The following is a 19,105-nucleotide window of genomic DNA, read 5'->3' as shown; positions in this document are numbered from 1 at the left end:
CGCCTCCATCCGTGCACGCACACGCACACGCACACTGGACAACAAACGATCTGTGTACAATTTTATTTCTCATTGCCAATATTTGGATTTTGATATTGTTAAATAATGGCTGATCGGAAATGGCAAGTCTAACTTTAGACAGTACATTAGTATGCTATGTTGCGCCACTGTGACGATAATAGGGCACGAATGAGGAGGCGCTCATTTTGAGGTTGCTCATTCCTATGTGTGTGTCAAAATGTTGACGCGTTGCACACACACTGGTCGCGGAGGTTTGATCGTCTGATAGCGGACAGCAAACTCCACCCAACATACACTTGCAAACACATGCACGCGCACAAACACGCGCGCGCCGAGCAGAGAACCTGTGGAAGGGTGCTCCGCAAAATACGTGCTGCTCGCACGGCGTCGCGTGGAGAAAAGTTGTGCGGGTCAAAGTCCGGCAGCTCGGGTGCAAGCAAGACGTGTGCCGAAGACATGGTCCAAACATGGCCGTAGTCTTAACGAGCGTGCAGGAGAGTGGATTTGTGGAGGTTCTCGTGCGGGCTCGCTGGCACAAAGTTTGGGCGCACTTAAACGAGGAGGCGCTCACGTTGAGCTGCGAGGACGACGGTGTCAACTCCAACGGAGTCGTCACCAATGGATCCTACCTTGACAACAACAATTCCAACAATGGTCCGAGGCTGCCGGACCTGCCCGAACCCGTGCCGGAGACCATCGCCAACAGGAAGCGGTGCGTCAAGGTGACCAAGCAGGACGTCGGCGGACTGGGGATCAGCATTAAAGGCGGCCGGGAGAATAAGATGCCCATCCTGATCAGTAAGATCTTCAAGGGGTTGGCTGCGGACCAGACGCAAGCGCTGTACGTCGGGGACGCCATCCTGTCTGTCAACGGGATCAACCTGAGGGACGCGAGCCACGACGAGGCGGTGCAGGCGCTCAAACGGGCTGGCAAGGATGTGACTCTGGAAGGTAAGCATGGTCATCCTGTTGATTGACGTGGTGAGTGGCTGCAACAAGAAGCTCAATTGTGGAAGAAAAACACTATCCTACCTACTGACCTACTTTGCAACCAAAATTCTATTTTTGTTCCATGAAATTTTTTTTGTTTATTCTTAAAAGTATTTTCATTTCAAGGCATGTCTTTTGGCTCTACTGCTTTCAGTACATGTAGACTGGAGCTTTTAAAATAGTCCATGTTATGCCTCTATCAATCTAATCTGCCCAGGTCATGCAGAATAAATAATAGTGGCTGATTTAACCCAAATTATGGGACTCTTTCTTTGACCAATTAGCGTTCAAATACAGTTTGTCCTCACGGTGATTGCCACTGATGAGCTCAGCGTTATTCCATGATTAGTTGGTCAGAAGAAAAACATGTTACAGCCAATTTTGACAAGCAAATGGTCATGTACACTGCCATGTGTCCATTCTTCAAACAAACATTTCTAAGGTTCTGGGTTTGAAACTTGGCTCTGGTCTTCCTGTGTGGATTTTGCACATTCTCCACGAGAATATTGTCATTTGAAACTGCACACAGGTATGAATATGAGTGTTAATAATTCATTGTATGCACCCTGAAATTGTCTGGCAGTCTTCTCACCCAAAGTCAGCTGGGATTGACTCCAGACCTAAACTGCACTTTGAGTGACAGAAATAGGCTCCTGCTAAACTGCCATGCTACAGAATGTTTATGACAGCATTAAACCCAGACCTGCAAACTATGCGTTTTAGCTGGACATGTGAATTAATTAGTTGATTAATTGATAGCTCAAGAATTGTGGACCGTGTAGAAATGGTGTGCACAACTTTGTTGCAACCAGCAACAGCTGCTGAAAATGATCCGAAGAACAGCTCAACATTAGCTAAGTCGAAGAGTTTGCATCGTCTCAACAATGGCACACCTTATACAGGCTGTGTTTGCATGTGCTTTATATGTTGTCTTTAGTAACTCGTGTTACACCGATTGCCGTCATTGCAGAGCTTCCCTCGTGTCATAATTTTACGTCAAGCTCGTGAGCCCTTCAACGTGCACCGAAGTGTAAAAGCTGTGCGTGGACTGCCAAAAACAAAGCAAAAAACTCTATCAACCATAGCACCAGACTCTCCTATCGAAAATTCTCAGGAGAGCAAACATGATTGCACATCAAGAAAAGCATCCAAAACACTCAAGTTTTTAAATCTACATGAAAAATGCGGGTGCTTACAAAATTCAAAAATGCAAAATATAATTCTTGTATATTTCTCCCTGCCAGTTGATTGCATTTATTTGGCTTCCTGGAGAGCCAATAAATCACACCCTGTTTGGATGAATACAACAAAAGCAGCAGGCATACTGAGTACTAAGCCCCTTGGACAAAATTCTCACTTCCTTGCAATCTATTTCCCACACTTTGAATGGAGCTGATTAATAACAACAGTCAGGACATGGAAATTGCTAGTTTGTGTTGAGCTCCATCATGTTTCTTTAGACTTATTCTTGTATTTGATGTCATGGTCGCATAGCAAATGACCATATATCTAATCAAAATGCAATTTAACTACTTTTGTCACTTCACAGCAGTAGAGGTTGATCAGTTTGTAATTTGCTGAAATCAAAGTCAGCAAAGTTCAGATTGACTGATTATATTCTGCTACTACTTGTGTGTACCTGTTTTAATGTACCGTAAATTCCGGACTATAAGCCGCGACTTTTTTCTAAAAATTTTGAACCCTGCGGCTTATAGTCAGGTGCGGCTTATATAAGGATTTTTTTTCCGCGGCTTGTAGTCTGGAATTTACGGTAGTTTTTCTTCTTTTTGGATAACTGAACATTTGTGTTTTTTAACCCGCTAGTTTTGGTACAAAAGATTTGATGGTGACGGCTCAAGTCATTTAATCTATTGATGGATTTTGATCATGTGATCTTTGTTTTGTTTGTGAGAGCTAAGAAATGGTTGGTTAGTTACCACTCATATGATCAAAGAATCCGAAAACCTCCATCATGGCGATCATGGTGTGACGTCATTTATGAGTTGGCTTTGGACGTGCCACTGCATTTATTTGGCGCAAAAAAAAAAAAAGGAATGCCTTCCATTTCTAGGAAGGCTCTTATGTAACCAGGCATTCCATGTTCCAACTCCCTTTGCTGCTTTTTTTTTCTATGCAAAGCTGACATAAGGTGAGTTTCCTGCTATCTCACTCACTCATGCAGCCGCGAGTTTACTGACATAAACAGTTGCTTTTAGAAGATGAACATTGCACTGATAGTAGATTACGCTGAAGGCTGAACATCATTTTGCACACATAAAATGGAAAATGCATCATGTAAGTGCCCACTTCTGAGTATATTCCTGTTCCCATGAGGACTCTTGAATGACGAGTATCTCACGTGGTAGTGTGCGTACACACACACACACACACACACACACATGCACACACACACACGTCCACAGTGATGATCCTTCCCAGGGGAACAAGGGGAATACACTGCAGAGGGGAAAAGCAGAATTGATAAGAAAAATAAGCAAAGGGAGCGAAGCAGTGGGACCGGGGGAGAGCATGGAGCAGAATTGTGATTTTTTTTTTTTTTTAATGGAGAAAGACCAAGAGGGGAGCGCAAAGCTGCAGGAGGGATAATGAGGGAAAAAAAGAAAGTGATGCGAGGATACGTAGATGAACTTTGTGGCACACTGAGTGGATGTGTGAACCATTTACCCAAGCGTGTATGTTTCATTCCCAATGAAAAATGTGAACTGTGATATTCCCACAGTTCCACTTTAGTCCTTACTGTAAATCGTTTTCTGAAACGGGAGAACAGCAGTTAGGATGAGAGAGAAATCAAGAAGAAACCGATTGGAGAGGTGGGACATCTCTGTGTATTTTTAGCAATCTTTTCATCTTGTTAAGCAGATGGAAAGAAAGTTAGCAAAAAGCGACAGTTGTGTGCTGAAGGTTGTGTGAGCAAATAATTGATTCGGAAACATAATGTACACCATAAGGACAAATGTTTGTGGACACGCCTCATGGTTTAGCTTCAGCAAAAAATGTTTTTGAAAAGATCATTCTCTCTCTACAAAGCCTTTGCCCCACTGCATAAAGTAAGGGCCATAAAGACATGTTTGGAATAGTTTGGTATGGGACAACATTGCTGGCCCGTGCAGGGTCTTGACCTCACCCCCATCAAACCCCCTTCAGGATTACTCAAAGTACTTTCAGTTCTTTAATTCTCAGTTCAAGTTGCTACATCAACATAACCTTACCCCTAAACCATGTAATGTCATTTTTACCAAAAAATCACAAATTTATTAACTAAAATAAAATTGTCCTGATGGATCTCCTGTCTGCTCTCGCACTAACAGAACGAAAGGTCTTTAATACTTAACAAAAGCATACGACTGAGGCTAAATCATCGTCCTAATTTTTTTTTTTCAAACTTCTACAACGCATGCAATGAATAAAACGAGAAACTGAATACTAAGCAGTGCATTAGGTGCACAGCCACACTTGCAATTGACTGGTATGTATATATCTTGATCGTTTGAACCTTTTTATCCAGCTACTCCACCGTCTCCTGCATGGGAAGGTAGACTAAAAAAAAGAATTTAATCAAAACATCTGCCTTACTTGAGCAGGAAGCATATGAGTCAGTGGCCTCCAAGCGTTTCAATTTGCCACCCAGCAATCCAGGCCTGTCATCACCTGAAAAGTGTGATGAGGCAGCGTTAGTGTGCCCATCGTTGTATCGTTATTGTCAGTGTCGTCTAGACCGATGTCCCAGTCACATTGCGTGTGTACGTCTGAGACTCCAGTGAGGAAGCCAGAGTGGATGATGATGGTATTAATGACAATAGCGTTGTTGTGCTGAAAATACTCAATGGAATCGTACATCCCCCGCTTTACGTACAGTACGCTTACACAACCAAGCCGATTTCAGAGATGCTTCATAAGAGAAAGACGAACTCCCATTGCCTCCAGGTGTAATCACTGTTCTTATGTCTTTTGTTGTTTGACCCAATTTCCTGGAATGGTTGTTACAAAACTCAAAGACTCATTCTTATCCGAAGGCTTATATACGTAACTTCAGTAGAATACTTGAAGGGAAAACTTTATGCCAGATTCACTGGAATGAAAAAACATCTCTGAGACATCAAGTCCACTGGCATCTTTGTAATGTGTTGATGCTTACTGATCAGCAGCTCGCTGTGAGAATGAGAATTGAGGTTGTTACAGATGGAAATGCAATTCCCAAAAAGCGGGTTATGGTTTGCTATTTAGTAAAACCTCTGATGGGTTGGGAGTCCTGAGACTCATCACTTTTGAACTGAACTGATTCATAAATAATCAGTTAGGCACGATCCCAATTTTGAATTGTTTTTTTTAAGTGGTTTGTCTTCAGATCAAAACTTGATCTGAGGTATACGATTGACATACCGTCATCGGAACACCAAGTGAACATACGTAGACGGCAGCTGAAAAGCAAATCTCCTTCGGAATGATAATTATGTAAAGTTGAGTTGAGCCCTGACCTCGCCCCCATCAAGCATTTCTATCGTTTGAACTACAACAGGGCTTGCTCTTTTTGTGACCTCTGATCGTAGAAATGTTCTTCTGGATGAATGCACATTCAAATTCCCACAAACAGAAGAACCAAGGAGTCTGTTGGCTTCACTTTCATTACTCAAGAGTTGTATTCATTTGCTTATTCTTCAGGCCAACACAAAATGGTTTCATTGAACATGACACAGTACACAGTTTCCCCAATTTAATAGTTTTGTCAGAGCAATCGAAACATCTTCATACTTCTAGGTCGATTAAGCTTCCAAACATTTAGAGAGGACTTCTTTGGTTTTTCTTGTCTGAGCTGAGGGATCTTTTAACATGCCAACATTTTAGTTGATCTGAGTGTGTTGTTTGAATCCAGTGACAGCTGTTCCAGTTGGCCTCCTTGGAGAGAGCCACTTGGAAGCGTTTAGTTTGTGTCTAATCCTTCAGCGAAAACAGGAACTGGGGGAGTGCCAATCCTTTCCAGACTATTAAAATAAACTTGTTTTTTTCAATCATGGTGATTTTTTATTTATTTTTGGTGCAGAAACAGAAGAAATAGAAGAAACAGCAATGTGCAATTCATTGGTAGATTCTTCAGTCACCAAATCAGATTGGACTTTGGCGCTGTTTTCTAGCAGCTGTGTCTTGTCTGTTTTGTTTCCAATTTGTGTGTGTAGTTTTTTTTTTTTTTTTGGTCAGAGACTTCTTTATAGTCATCTCTCATGGTCACACGTGTTAATGCCAGCCTTGTGGTTCTTACAGTATGTCCGAAGCTTCTTAAGTTCCTGCCTGCACTTAAGGGTGCATTTCCTCCATACAAATGACGTGTCATTATTCTTTCCCTCTTTGTTCATGTGAAGTACATCGCAGGGACAAGCTTTCATTATGTTCTTGTTAAAGGTGAAGGTGACGTTACACCACGGCCAATCTCAGAGGAAAGATTCCTGAAATTGGAACAAATATACTGAAACGTAGCTGTGAAGGTCTTGTGAAAAGTGATTAAGCCTTGTATTACTGTGAGTAAGCTACCTGCTTACAAGCGAAGCTTTCGTTCTGCACTCACAGGAGACTTTTCCCAAAAATGTTTTCCCTCCTCTCTGTTCTCCTTTCAACTTTTACCTTACTCGTCACGCGCCTAATGAGTGGACGTTTCTCCTTTATCTGCTACATTTGCTCACCAATTAAAATTCCCTTTCAGAATATATGGAAGGTCCCCTCAACTTCGAGAGAAAAATAAAATAAAATAGCAATAGTCAGAAAAACAATTTAATGAGACTGAGGAAGTCATTGCACAACTGGTGCTACTGTTGACACTCTTCAGCGTCGGAGGAAATAAAATGTCGTATTTACAAAACGTATAATTGGATGGAGTTGAGTAGAGTTTAACAAGTGAAGTGTTTTTTGACGAGCGAATGGTTTTTTTAATGGGGGCCGAGCAGCTGGTCGCTGGTGGTAGGCTGTCACTCATCAGGAGAACTGTAAGAGTGAGCTCCAAATGAGATGCAGAGTAGTTACTAGAGAAACAATTTGGCAAAGGCTATTTGTGCAAACGATCTCCAGAAGCAGTTAAAGAACTCGTAAAATTTGGAGCCCCGCCATAAATTTCTGGAAAAACCTGCTCTAAATGTCATATCAATTTTGGACGTCAGACTGTCGCAATGTATGATGAACTCACTCCTGCTGGTTAGAAGTCTTTACTTGTCGCTATTGTTTGAATTTCCACATGGCCCGTCAAAGTGATACGTTTTAACGTGCCAACAATTTTACAAATACACTTAACCTCAATTGGATGATTAGTTTTGACTTCCAAGATGCAAACATCCCGGAGGTGATCGTAAGGTTCCACTGAATTTGCTTCTTACTGCTTGCCATTTATATACTAGTCTGGCACAGAGCTTGTGCTTTGACAGAAACAGGACCTGTGGGAATATGCACACACAGACATGCACAGTGTAACCATTTCCACCAATGAAAGGAACACTTGCAGCTCTATTTGTGACCACACTTTAATGAGATTACATCAGATCTGCTTGGAGATTTAAAATATATACCACGTGTATTTGATTTGGGTCATTTTTAGAACTGCAAGTTAGCTACTGTCTCCCGGTTTCAATTGCTTTGTCTGTTTTTTGGACTAAATACATATGAGCTTAGATATTTTATGTTTTCCAAGGTTGCTTGTCATCATGAATGAAGAAATAAGCACGACACGGTTGTCACGTCCCAGATATGGCAGATTACCTGAGGTCTTTATCATGTACCATTTTTTTACCATCCGCTAGAATAAATCAGCCCTTATTTGGCTCTCTAATCTGACATAGCTGGTGTGACTCAGTGAGTTATTCTCGTTTTGCAAACGCCGTCTTTGGTGGGCCATTGTGGACAGTCTCATAAAGCCACGATTCCAGTGGCGTATGCCTGCTTGTTGTCGTCCACAGGTTGGCGGCTAGGCTTGTTACCGTTTCACCATGACTCTCTTGACAATACTTTGTATGCTGGATCCCAAATGCCAGCGGCCATCTGCCAATTATACACAACAAGTACAGCGGAATATGTCTGTTCCACATAACAAGCATACCAAAGATTCGGAATGTGAGATATAGGCGGATTATTTGAAATATGCACGTCTCGTCTGTGTCACTCTTTCTGTGTTTGATCTGTCTTTTGCTGTTCTAGAACAATCTGTGTTCATCAACACTGAGCGTAGATTTCTTTGTAGAGCCTTGTACCGTAAGAGCACGTTATATTTAGTTGGAGTGATTGAATGTTCTCATTTTGCATTTGATTTAAAGCATCATGCTTGGTCTGTGATTTACAGTATTTCTCTTGAGGTCTCATTTCCTTTTTTTATTTCACAATTCATGCTCTTGTTAGGAAATATCATGATATGCCTACCTAACTCGTGGAGTCAACCCAACATTATTTCTTTTTGGTATGTGAGGAAACTCTACAGAGATCATTTCTAGCTATGATTCAACCCCAGAACCTTTGACATGGATGTGCTCCCGCGTGGCCTCAATTATTTTGCGTGCATAATTGATACTGTAAATCTTACCATTTGCAGTAACCCTGACATTGTTTCTGTTTCTTCCCTGTTTAGTCAAGTACATGCGAGAGGCCACGCCGTATGTCAAAAAGGGCTCACCTGTGTCTGAGATCGGATGGGAAACCCCTCCACCTGAGTCGCCGCGTTTCGGCAGCCCTCCCATCACCACCTCTCCTTCCTCCCCGGAAACTCGAAGTCCTCCTCATCCTCAGCCTTCCTTGTCCCTGCAAGGCGATAGGAGATGCATTCCACTTAAAATGTGTTACGTAACCCGAGCCATGACCACGGCAGATCCAGACAACAGGTAGCTGACTAATACTATTTTCTTACGCTCATTTCCTCCTCATGTGCATACTTATATTAGATTTTCACACAATTATTAACTGCTCCTGTAGATCAGCGACTCTCATCTAAGGTGAAGAATATGCAGTATTTAGTGTCTTAGTCTAAAAAAGTATAAAGTATGCCGCTTTTATAGATTAATGATAGCATCAGATCAATAAGAAATGATCTGGAATGCTTAGAACAATCATGTTAGATCTTTTTCTCAATCAACTAAATGTAATGTTCACTGTCAGGCCCCGGAAAAATTGCAATGGCGCTCTTAGCTGCACTTTGACAAAGCTCACTTGACTTACAATTACACTTTGAGAGCATCATAGTGGTTAAACATTCACTGGCTTGACAATATTCTGCACTTTACCGCTCTGTAGTTTATAGGAGAATTCGGGGTCAATATTCCAACTCGTAATTCGGTGTGCCAACGTTACAACAGTATTTCGGTGTACAGATGTTTGTATTATGGTATGGTTGTATGTTATCTACTGTGTTCTTGTTTATTATTTTGCACTTTTGTGTCAACGGGTAAATTCATTAGTTTTTACTTTGGGGTGAGGTGGCAAATGCATTTCACAGCTTGGTGGTAAAAGCTGTAATTGAGCCTCCGCATTTTCTAGAATGTAATTTTCAAAAGATGCAGGTGTTAAATTTTTATAGCTACTCATTGGTACTTCTTTTTTCCTTCTTGTTACTCTCTTTTTGTGTCCTCTATTTTATTTCTTATATTATTTGACAGTTTAACCCTTTCGCATGCTTTAAATACATTTCAACTAATCCAAACACACTTTAAACCCACGCAAACATTTGCACGCATGAAATGAATAGAAAATTGTACATACTGTAGACTCTATGTGCTAGTTACTGTATGTACGTACTGTGCCTGGTAATGGGTGACATCACCAAGTCTGTGCGAGTGTCTGGCTTGAGCTGTGGCAGACCGCAGCTCGTCTGTGAGTATGCTGACGAGTACAATCTATGAGCCACAATAGAGCGGGAGAACACCGAAAGTATTTTTAACCTCAAGTAACACCTGGAGCGGATGTACAGAATGTGGTGTGTCCCACTTTGGGCAAAGTGCAGATTCATCCCATTCTCTCGGGCTTTTCCAGGTCTCCTGTGCCAGGTGTGTGTATAAAAAGGGAATAGAGAGAAAGCCAAACCACATGTGATTGGGAGAGGTTTCATTCAACCACCCACGGGAGCACCTGAACAGATGACTATTGAGTTCGACATAGTAAACACAGCAGATAAGGAATGCAGTTGTACTCATACTGACGAGTGTTGACGCCGAAACTAAACATTTCCTCCCTGTTTGCTTCCCACTTATCATTGTTGCTCCAAGCATAACACCTTCGTGGTGTGTACTTTTGATTGATTTTCTTTTGTGGTAGGATGTTTATTGCTAGACATATTTGTAAGACTGGCATAGCTCGGGGGTGTGACAATCAGGTTTTCTCACTCAAATATCCACATATTATTTTGCTCGATACTTACCACGTCTGGTCTTGTCCTCAGCTGTGGGCTGTACGTTACGCTTGCATTAATCATCACTTGTATATAGGAAAACACCTTTGAGGTCCTAGATGTTCTTTTTTAACATGATTCCTTCTACCGCAGACGTCCCCAGACACCGGGCCACGGACCGGTCCATGGGTCACTTGATACCCGGCCGCCAGGCCGCACAGGGAATTTTTTATTTTTTTTCCACAGTTGCTCATGTGCCCCATAAAACCATACACCTCCCGAAAGCTGAGGGTTAGAATAATATTTAATAAATAAATAATAACAAATTTATGTCGTTTATACTTGTTTTTATGCAAGTCGTATCATTTTATTTCATCATATTCATATATTTCTTATAAATGTATTAGTTATTTATATAAAGGCCGGTCCGCGAAAAGATTACACGTAACCGGTCCGTGGCGCTAAAAATGTTGGGGACCACTGTTCTACAGGATTGAACAGGAATGATGGCAACAATTTGAAATGGCGCCGTGTTACATTATGCACCATGAAGCCTGCGAAAGAACCCTTTCTTTTAAAAATTCACATTCACTGAGCACACAATCAAAGAGCAGCTCGCCGAAGCCCAGAAGCATTCCATAGATGCATGTCTATGGAGGCCAGAAATACTCCCTTACGGTAAAAGCAGATTAGTGAAGGAAATTTAGAGAGAAACACCTATTTGCTTGAAATGGCCTGCAGAGGTTTTGTAAAGCACGGCAACTTTATTGCATTTCACCAGGATCAAAGAAGTTAAGAATTCAACGTAAAACAAGAACATTTGATTGGCTTGGGGCTTCAGGCTAAAAAAAGATATAGAGAGAATAAAGAATCATATTTTGTACTATGCCATTTGATTTCTTCACTTTGATGCTAAAATTGCCTTCTCCAGACAAGTGGAGCTGCACTCCCCTGACACCAGACACACTGTGGTACTGCGCTGTCCAGACCAGCCATCTGCCCTTACTTGGTTCTCCACAATGCATGCTGTCACATCAACACTGACTCAGGTCTGTCGCCCATTTCCACAGCAATTATAGCATACGCCATATAAGGAATGTACTCTATGTAGACATACTAAATGATCACGGCATCTCATTACAGCAAGCACTAGCCGAGGTGATTCATCACACAACCAGGTCAGGGGTTGCTGGCAGCAAAGAGATCCGACACCTGGGATGGCTGGCAGGGAAGGTAAGCAGCGAGTGTAATGTGGTGGCTCCTCGGAAGTCGACATCGTGTTTTGTCTAGCCATCACCCGTGGATCAATCTCGGCTTGTTTTTGTGCTTGCAGTTTGAGTTGGATTGTGTGAGTGGTGTGAGTTAAGGTGTGTTTCTAAACTTGTTTTTCCATTTTATAACCAACTTCTTTGAAAGGATTGGGCTCTTATACCATTAGCACAAATTGGGTAGAAAATACGGTACATTGATTGATTGCACAGTCTTAGGGTTTGTCTAAATCATAGTTGTGTCAAACTCAAGGCCCGGGGCCCAGATAGGGGCCCCACATCATTTTACGTGGTCCGCGAAGCCAAATTTCAACTTTGTATATTAGAATCTACAGGTGTGTGCCAGAAATGATGCAAGTGTGTTTTGTGTACTGTTTCTCCACACACAAAACGGAAGATTCCGCCGAAACATGTCAGGTAAATGAACCTAAAACAAATTTGTTTGATATAGAAGAACCAGAGAAGTAATTACTTCTCTGTTTGCTTGAGTTTGTGCTTGAGTAACTTTGGTAAGGAACAATTTCAGTACTTTGCACAGTCAGTGACATTTTCAAAATTCACATTAGGTTTAGTGGACGGCTGCACAGATAAACATTTGAAGCAATTGTTCCAATGTTTAAAAACAATCCTCAAACTACGGAATGAATGAATTTTGATATTGCTAATGGGACAGACAACCTTTCACACTCATCATCACTGAGTGGGAACTGAACACACTGGTTTGCTGTGAAAATGTCCAAATAACTAATCAAGTCAGAACTTGTCCAGGAACATCCTTACATATTGCAAGGCTCATATTACAAAGGTCAAGGGGGAAGTACCGCACCAGCTGGCTGAACTCACAACCTGACCATAATCTGTACAAGTCTGAGATCTGGCATATAGTATTACCTATTACCAGAAAATAAATTGATAAAAAACACAAGAATAACGTGTGAACTTCAATCTGTTAATGTTCATGTTCACAATTCGCTACTGATCCCAAGTAGGATCGCTCATTGCTCTCGATTGAGTGCCGTTTATTTGTGCAGCAAAGCGAGAGTGAGAAGCAGTGGTGGAAACCTGTGCTGGTGGTGGTGACGGACAAAGACCTGCTGCTCTATGACAGCCTGCCACGGAGCAAGGAAGCCTGGCAGAGTCCAGCACACACGTATCCTCTACTAGCGACGCGGTGCGTCCATCTTCACATCCACACAATCGAAACGTGCTCGTGACGCGCTGCTGTGTAAAAATTTATGGTTGGATGTCGACGATTTATGGTAATGTACAAAAACCTCAAGGTGTTTGTGTTTTTGAAAAGTTTCACAAATGATTTATTCAAAGAGTCCTTGGTCCCTGTCTGTTTTATCAAGCAGCATATTTTTAATGCTGTCTTGGACATATATTTTGTTGGAGAATATGAGCCATGCAACTTTGCTAGTCATAGCATGTACTAGATATGTACACTTTGCCAAAGATGTAAGAATGTACATTGCCATCACTTGTTAAATAAATAAATAAATAAATAAATAAAAATTTAAATAAATTAAATTAAATAAAGCTTTGCTCACTCAGTTAAGAATGTTAAAATGGAACCAGCAAACCTGTAAATTAAGATAATTTAAGTCTGGAAGAAATTCATTTACTTCCCCTGGGAAAATTTGGATTGAAATGAGAACATCTTGTAAATTAGCTAATGTCTCGGAACAGATTGTTTGTCTTTGCAAATTCCACTGTGAATTCAAATTGGTCTGTTTGTGTTCTCCCCAGTCTGGTGCACTCTGGGCCTGACACGGGGTCCCCTTACTCGGGCACCGAGCTCTTCTTTGCCACTCGAACCGGCACTCGCCTTGGAATCGAGACTCATCTTTTCCGAGCTGAAACCAGCAAGGATCTATCCCTGTGGACTCGACAAATAGTCAACGGCTGTCACGCATCAGCCGAGATGATCAAAGAAGTCAGTACCAGTGAGTACAGCGCCGTCACACTGACAATGAATGTAAATGTATATACACAGTGGTACCTTGACTTAGAAACCTAATTTAATCTCATAGCTACTGTATTTAAAAATCAATTCTCTGCTTTGAAATGAATTAGAATGCCACAAATGGAAATAATGAAACATTTGAGGCCAGCCCACAGTATCCCTGCAAATCTTAGTTGTAATTTATAATAAAACATAAAAGAATGTGAAGCAATAAGCTTGTTCAAAAGTCATACAGATATACACAGATAGCAGTACAGTCGTGCATTTGTGAAGACTTCCTTAATGAGTGACATCCGGAGCTCTGACTCCGCCTCCACTTTGCCACTTTCCTCGCATGACTATCTGCTTCCTTTTGAATCTGTGTTCTTATACCCTCAATAGAGTGTGGCTTTTCTTTTTAAACATCACTTATGCGTTGGCTTGCAACACAAAGCCAAGCGGGAAAAAAAAAAAGATTAATCAACCAAGCAATTTCTCATAATTTGCATACATTGTAAGACAAGGTATACCTGCATATAAAATCAAAAGCTTCTTTAAAATGAATGTCACCTTAAACATATCTCCTGTGAATTGAGATAAAAATGCATGGAAGTACGAGGATGGAATAAATCACGCGGCACAGGTCACTGCGCTAGATCCTGTAACACTTCCTCAGATGTGTTCAGGCCTGCTGCAGCAGCACGCATCCCGAGAAGGCGAGGGTATGCGTGGCGCACAGCCTTTAGTGCTGCGAGCCTAAAATAAAGTATTAAACCAAGCTCACCATGTGGAATGTCAACACAAACGTCCACAGAAGGTAGAAGAGAGCCATATGGAAGATGTTTACAAGCTATTTATAGCCGAAAAGGGCATTTTTCTACGTGTTTGTAATTGTTTATTTACTGTCAAGGGAATTCCAACAGTACCCCTCCTCCCCCTTTTCTCTTTGCCTCCCTTTTCTCTCCCTGCACAAAATGTCCTGGGAACTGCACGTCTCCCATGGGCGCCCGCCCCCACTCCCTCCCCTCATCACACAGTGCCAAGTTTCACTTCAGACCTCTTGTATCCGGCGGTAAAACCCACTCCATGCCAGCTTCACATACTCCTCGTTAATTTATTTAACTCGTTCAGTAACTCGTCATTTCTGCTTCATTTGATTGTCGCGTTTGCACTCACAGCAAGTGTTGGATCACATCTGCAGTTTCAAAACGTAAACACCTAAGAGTGTTTTATTGCAGTCATATTGTTTTGGGGAAACGTGACTTTTCTTAATTGTATTTAGAGCCATGACTAATTGTTGTCTAGACAGAAGGACATGCTTTGTAGCGGGTTTAGAATTGACAGGTTTTTTTTTCCCATCTATTGATTTTTTTTTAGTTCACACAAGGACAAGTGGTGGCAAAGGTAAACAAAAACCACGTATCATCGTGTCATGTGCGGAGGGAAAAAAACTGCACAACAAACAGCTGCCTATTCGAGCTAAACTGCAATCATGCATTATTTAGAAAGAAATCAATAATTAATCCGGTTAAATAAAAAAGTATCGGAATAATATAAACTCCTTGGGGAAGATCTCAGCACTCAACTTGCGCTAAATGACTGAGACTGATTTTTTTCTTTTTTTCAGTCACACACCAAGAATAAACATCAAGTCACTGAGTTTTCCAATGTGAAAATCCTGAGAAGGAATTGAATTTGTCATCTGAATGCAAATTATACTTAGAGCTTAACACAGTGTGGACAAATGTTCCTTAAGGGCAAAACAAACATTCAATTGGAATTCAGGTTGTATTGTTGCTACAGACTCCACCAGTTAAAGGTTGCACAGCATTCGGTTCTTAACTGCTCAATTATGCAAGTTATACATATATTAAACATCCTTATTTTCTTTATAATGTAATATTCACTTTTCATCAGATAGTCAATGTTTGGTTTTGTTTATTGTTTTGTTTAAATCTTTGGCAAAGAAAAAATCTATTATAGGTATAAGTGGTTTACACGTTTATGTTAGTAAACAGCTAATTTAAAAATAAATTAAAATAAATTAACTACGCAAATAATAACAAGGAAAGCTGAGGCAAGCTGGAGTAGTCAGATTCATAAATAGCCGTATTTACCAAATGTCTTTTTCTCTGAGTGGACGTATATGATTACAATATTTTACCAGCTCTGCTGTGACACCTTAAGTGCAGAACGGCGAGTTTCCAAAATCATCATCATCATCATTTAATGTCCTTTCCAAGCTCAAACATGACAGTAAAATCCAATGTGGTCCCATTACAGGCTTTTATGGTTTATGCATATTATGATTAGCATCTACTGTATGCATCACATCAGATCCTCTCTGTTACTTTTGCTTGACTATCACAATTTCTCTCACTCTTTTGCCTACCATCAGAGAAAAAAAAGACCGTTGATGCCACTTGAGAAATGTTCCCGTACTTCCTCTGTCTCAGTCTGTGCGTGCGTACGTGTCGCTAGTCATCGGATAGTTTCACTTCTGCAATTGATAATGTAATGCTGCCCAGGGTTTTTCAACTTCTTTCTTTGTGACGTTATATTGGTCTGTGGTTCACACACTGAGAAAGTCGGCCTTTGAATTGATTTGAATAAAACAGGAATACGCAAGTTCCTCAATTCAGTCATGCGTAACAGACGCATATGTTCAAAATAAGTCAATTCAAAATGGGGTTTTTTTTTGTGTCGTAGAGGAGGAGAAGCAAGAATAATATAGCAAAGTGCATCTGGCACACACATTTAATATGTAGCCTAGTGGGCCAGAAACTGCCTTTATTATGCAGAAACATTTTACAATAAATGTAATGTTCCTTCCACAACCTTTTCAAATGCACATTTCTTGACCTTCTTATCATTATAGAAATGTGTGCTTTCATTTTGGACTACTTTGATGGATTTGATGTAAAAGTCCAAATGTGTGTTAGCAACAGCATGAGAAATAAGCAACTGGGTTTTTTGTTTTGTTTTTTCCAATCATTCCACTAAACATGGCAAGAGTACTATTTCAAGTGCTGTTTGAGAAATGTTTATTGGGATTGAGAGTATCTTCTGGATTCCGAATGTAAACACTAAAGAAATAAATTAGAGGAATGTAAGAATATGTGGTCAGGAAGGTTAGTGATCGACATTGTCACGTTCTGATTTAAAAATTTGGGTTACGTTGTCATTGTTGTTGTTGTTGTTGAGCAACATCTGGCTGGATTGTGGATGAATTGTTGCTGTTCATCTGTTCTTCATTCTTCTCCAGCACATCTTTCCCTCTTTCTCCAAGTCAGATTTTTTTGCACTTAGTTGTAGTTCACATTAAACAAATGATGGAAAACTTTGAGATTGGGAGGCGGAACTAGTGAAGCAAATCCGTTCGCTGGTATCCAAGCAACTGATGAATTATCCACTCACGCTTTTGACGTAATAATTTAAGGCAATGTGGCACAGTCAGAAACAATTGCAGTTTGGTGCTCATGGGTGGGTTCTCTGATTCTCAAATAATGAAATGCAAATTGCCGTAGCTGACAAATTGACTATGATTGGCTGTGACATTAAGTGTAGTGATTGCGATTGTCAGCCGGTTCTTTCAGCAGTGTGCTTTTATCATTTAAAAAATAAAATAACAAAAACTCATGGAAGGGTTCAAGTCGTATGTAAAACGATGTGTCCGTACAATTTCCTTTTCTACTAAATTATTCTGTATAAATGTGCAGTATCTGAACTACTACTGAATCATAATGTGACGCACGTGATCGGTGAACAAACGAGAAGCTCGATTTAGTTCTACAGTAGATGAGGTTTCACTGTCAACAAAACCCATCCTAGTCCGACAAGATGCTTGGAGAGGCTACAGAGAGCTGCAGCGCACATACTTGAGTAAACACACGCATGCACGCAAATATGGGTAGACAAGCACTCACACGCGCGTGCACATTAAGTGTATACACATCCTTTTCAGGCTATCGGTAAACAATAGCAAGATAATAATTTGCCTCTGGCTATTCTCCCCTTCTTCGCCCAAACATGCAGCTCAGTAGAGGAAATGATGTCAAGAGAGAGGAGCTTAAGAAGTTTATATTTAAAAAAAAATAAAAATAAAAAAAAACAACTGCATGGGAACTTTTATGTGTGTGCCAAGACAGATGTCAAGATTTTCAAATCATGGAACTTCAATGGACTCTGAGGGGCAGTGAAACAGATGTGACATAAAAGCACAACATTGTTGTGTGAAAAATAATAAGCAACTGAAATGCAGAAAAAGAGATTGTAGTGCTGCTGAACAGAGGAATGATTCCCAATAGTGCGTGTAGCCGGCAAATAATCAGTCAGCGTTAAACGTGACATGACAAATAACTACGGAGCATACAGTATGGCGATGAGCCTGCGTGATTAATTACACACTTTCCAAAGGGGCGCTGAGCTATGGTTGCTTTTATGAAGCATTTGGACTACATTACATAAAAAAATCGGCATCCATATCCAGATTACGCTACCAATCTTAATTTAAAGAGAGACAGTTGGAGATAATTTCTTGAGGCTCAGGGTCTACCTATTAGTAACTATTTATTGTAGTATATTTTTAAGTAGCCTAGTTATAGCATCTACTTGTGCATGTAATTAATACCCCAGTAAACTCAAATTAATTCAATACAATTCAAAACCACATGACTGTCAACATTTATACAGTTAACATACCCAAACAGAATTTCTGACATTGATTTTTTTTTTTTTTTAAGATGACTGTTGACTGGGACCATCTCGCTATTTGATTTATTGCAATGTTTCGTTCAAAGACGGCGACTCCCTGAAACGCCTTTTAGTTTAATATGAATCACATGAAAAAAATATGTCGTTTGAACGATCTCTTCTGTTTTCTTTGAAGGACATTAGAGAAGGGAAAAAAAAATAAAGGAAATGTTTGTTTCTGTGGACACATCACATTTGAACTTTTAATAGTGGGAAGAACTTTCTGCATTACTTTTCCACTCTGCTTTTTTTCCTTCCGTTTCATCGAAACAATTGAGGGTTATCATTTACAGAGTTTTTTTTTTTTTTAAATGTCATTTTAGGTTTCACTATTAAAAGTCACTTAAAAGTTAACCAACTTTTACACTACAACCACAATTTAAATGGAGAACAAAAAAGCTCTTACTCAAATAATGTATGCTCTCAATAAATCTCTCAGGTTGTCTTTACCTGGGTCAGGAGTCCCGGCTGGTGATCCACTACGAGCAAGGTTTCTCCGTGTTGGCTGAACCCAAAGTCCAAGACGTTGAGAACGGGAACAACGGACGACGCCATAGTCCAACCAAAATCCGAGTGCTCCTGTCCTACCCTTTCGAAAAACTGAGGATGTCATCAGACGATGGAGTTCGAATGCTGTTCCTGGACTTTGGAGGAAAGGAAGGGGAAATTGTGAGTGTTTTCTTTTCTTTTAAAAACACAAAATGACAAGTTTACATGCAACAATCATAGTTTAGGTTTTATGACCGTGAAAAGAAGTCAAACAGA

At 40.6% G+C, this 19,105-nt stretch overlaps 1 protein-coding gene across 15 annotated transcripts in view; it reads left to right on the top strand.

Annotated features, from left to right (window-relative positions):
- Positions 1–232: 232 nt before the first annotated feature.
- Positions 233–19,105, top strand: part of sntb1 (syntrophin, basic 1) — a 34,556-nt gene continuing 15,683 nt past the window's right edge. For 9 of the 15 annotated variants that reach the window (XR_009715899.1, XR_009715901.1, XR_009715902.1 and 6 more), the window contains exons 1-7: positions 241–972; positions 8,627–8,876; positions 11,307–11,424; positions 11,519–11,608; positions 12,675–12,814; positions 13,393–13,589; positions 18,780–19,009. Coding sequence is in view for 1 of the 15 variants with exons in the window: in XM_061288188.1 (XP_061144172.1) it covers positions 489–972; positions 8,627–8,876; positions 11,307–11,424; positions 11,519–11,608; positions 12,675–12,814; positions 13,393–13,589; positions 18,780–19,009 (1,509 nt within the window). In the remaining 14 variants the exon portion in view is untranslated. Of the gene's footprint in view, positions 973–8,626; positions 8,877–11,306; positions 11,425–11,518; positions 11,609–12,674; positions 12,815–13,392; positions 13,590–18,779; positions 19,010–19,105 lie in introns of all 15 variants that reach the window. The other 6 variants (XR_009715908.1, XR_009715906.1, XR_009715911.1 and 3 more) reach the window with 1 other exon arrangement.

The sequence above is a fragment of the Syngnathus typhle genome, linkage group LG10 (genome assembly GCF_033458585.1).
Source record: "Syngnathus typhle isolate RoL2023-S1 ecotype Sweden linkage group LG10, RoL_Styp_1.0, whole genome shotgun sequence".
Classification (NCBI taxonomy): domain Eukaryota; kingdom Metazoa; phylum Chordata; class Actinopteri; order Syngnathiformes; family Syngnathidae; genus Syngnathus; species Syngnathus typhle.
The sequence above is the reverse complement of the archived record's forward strand: the minus strand, read 5'-3'. Positions and strand labels throughout refer to the sequence as shown.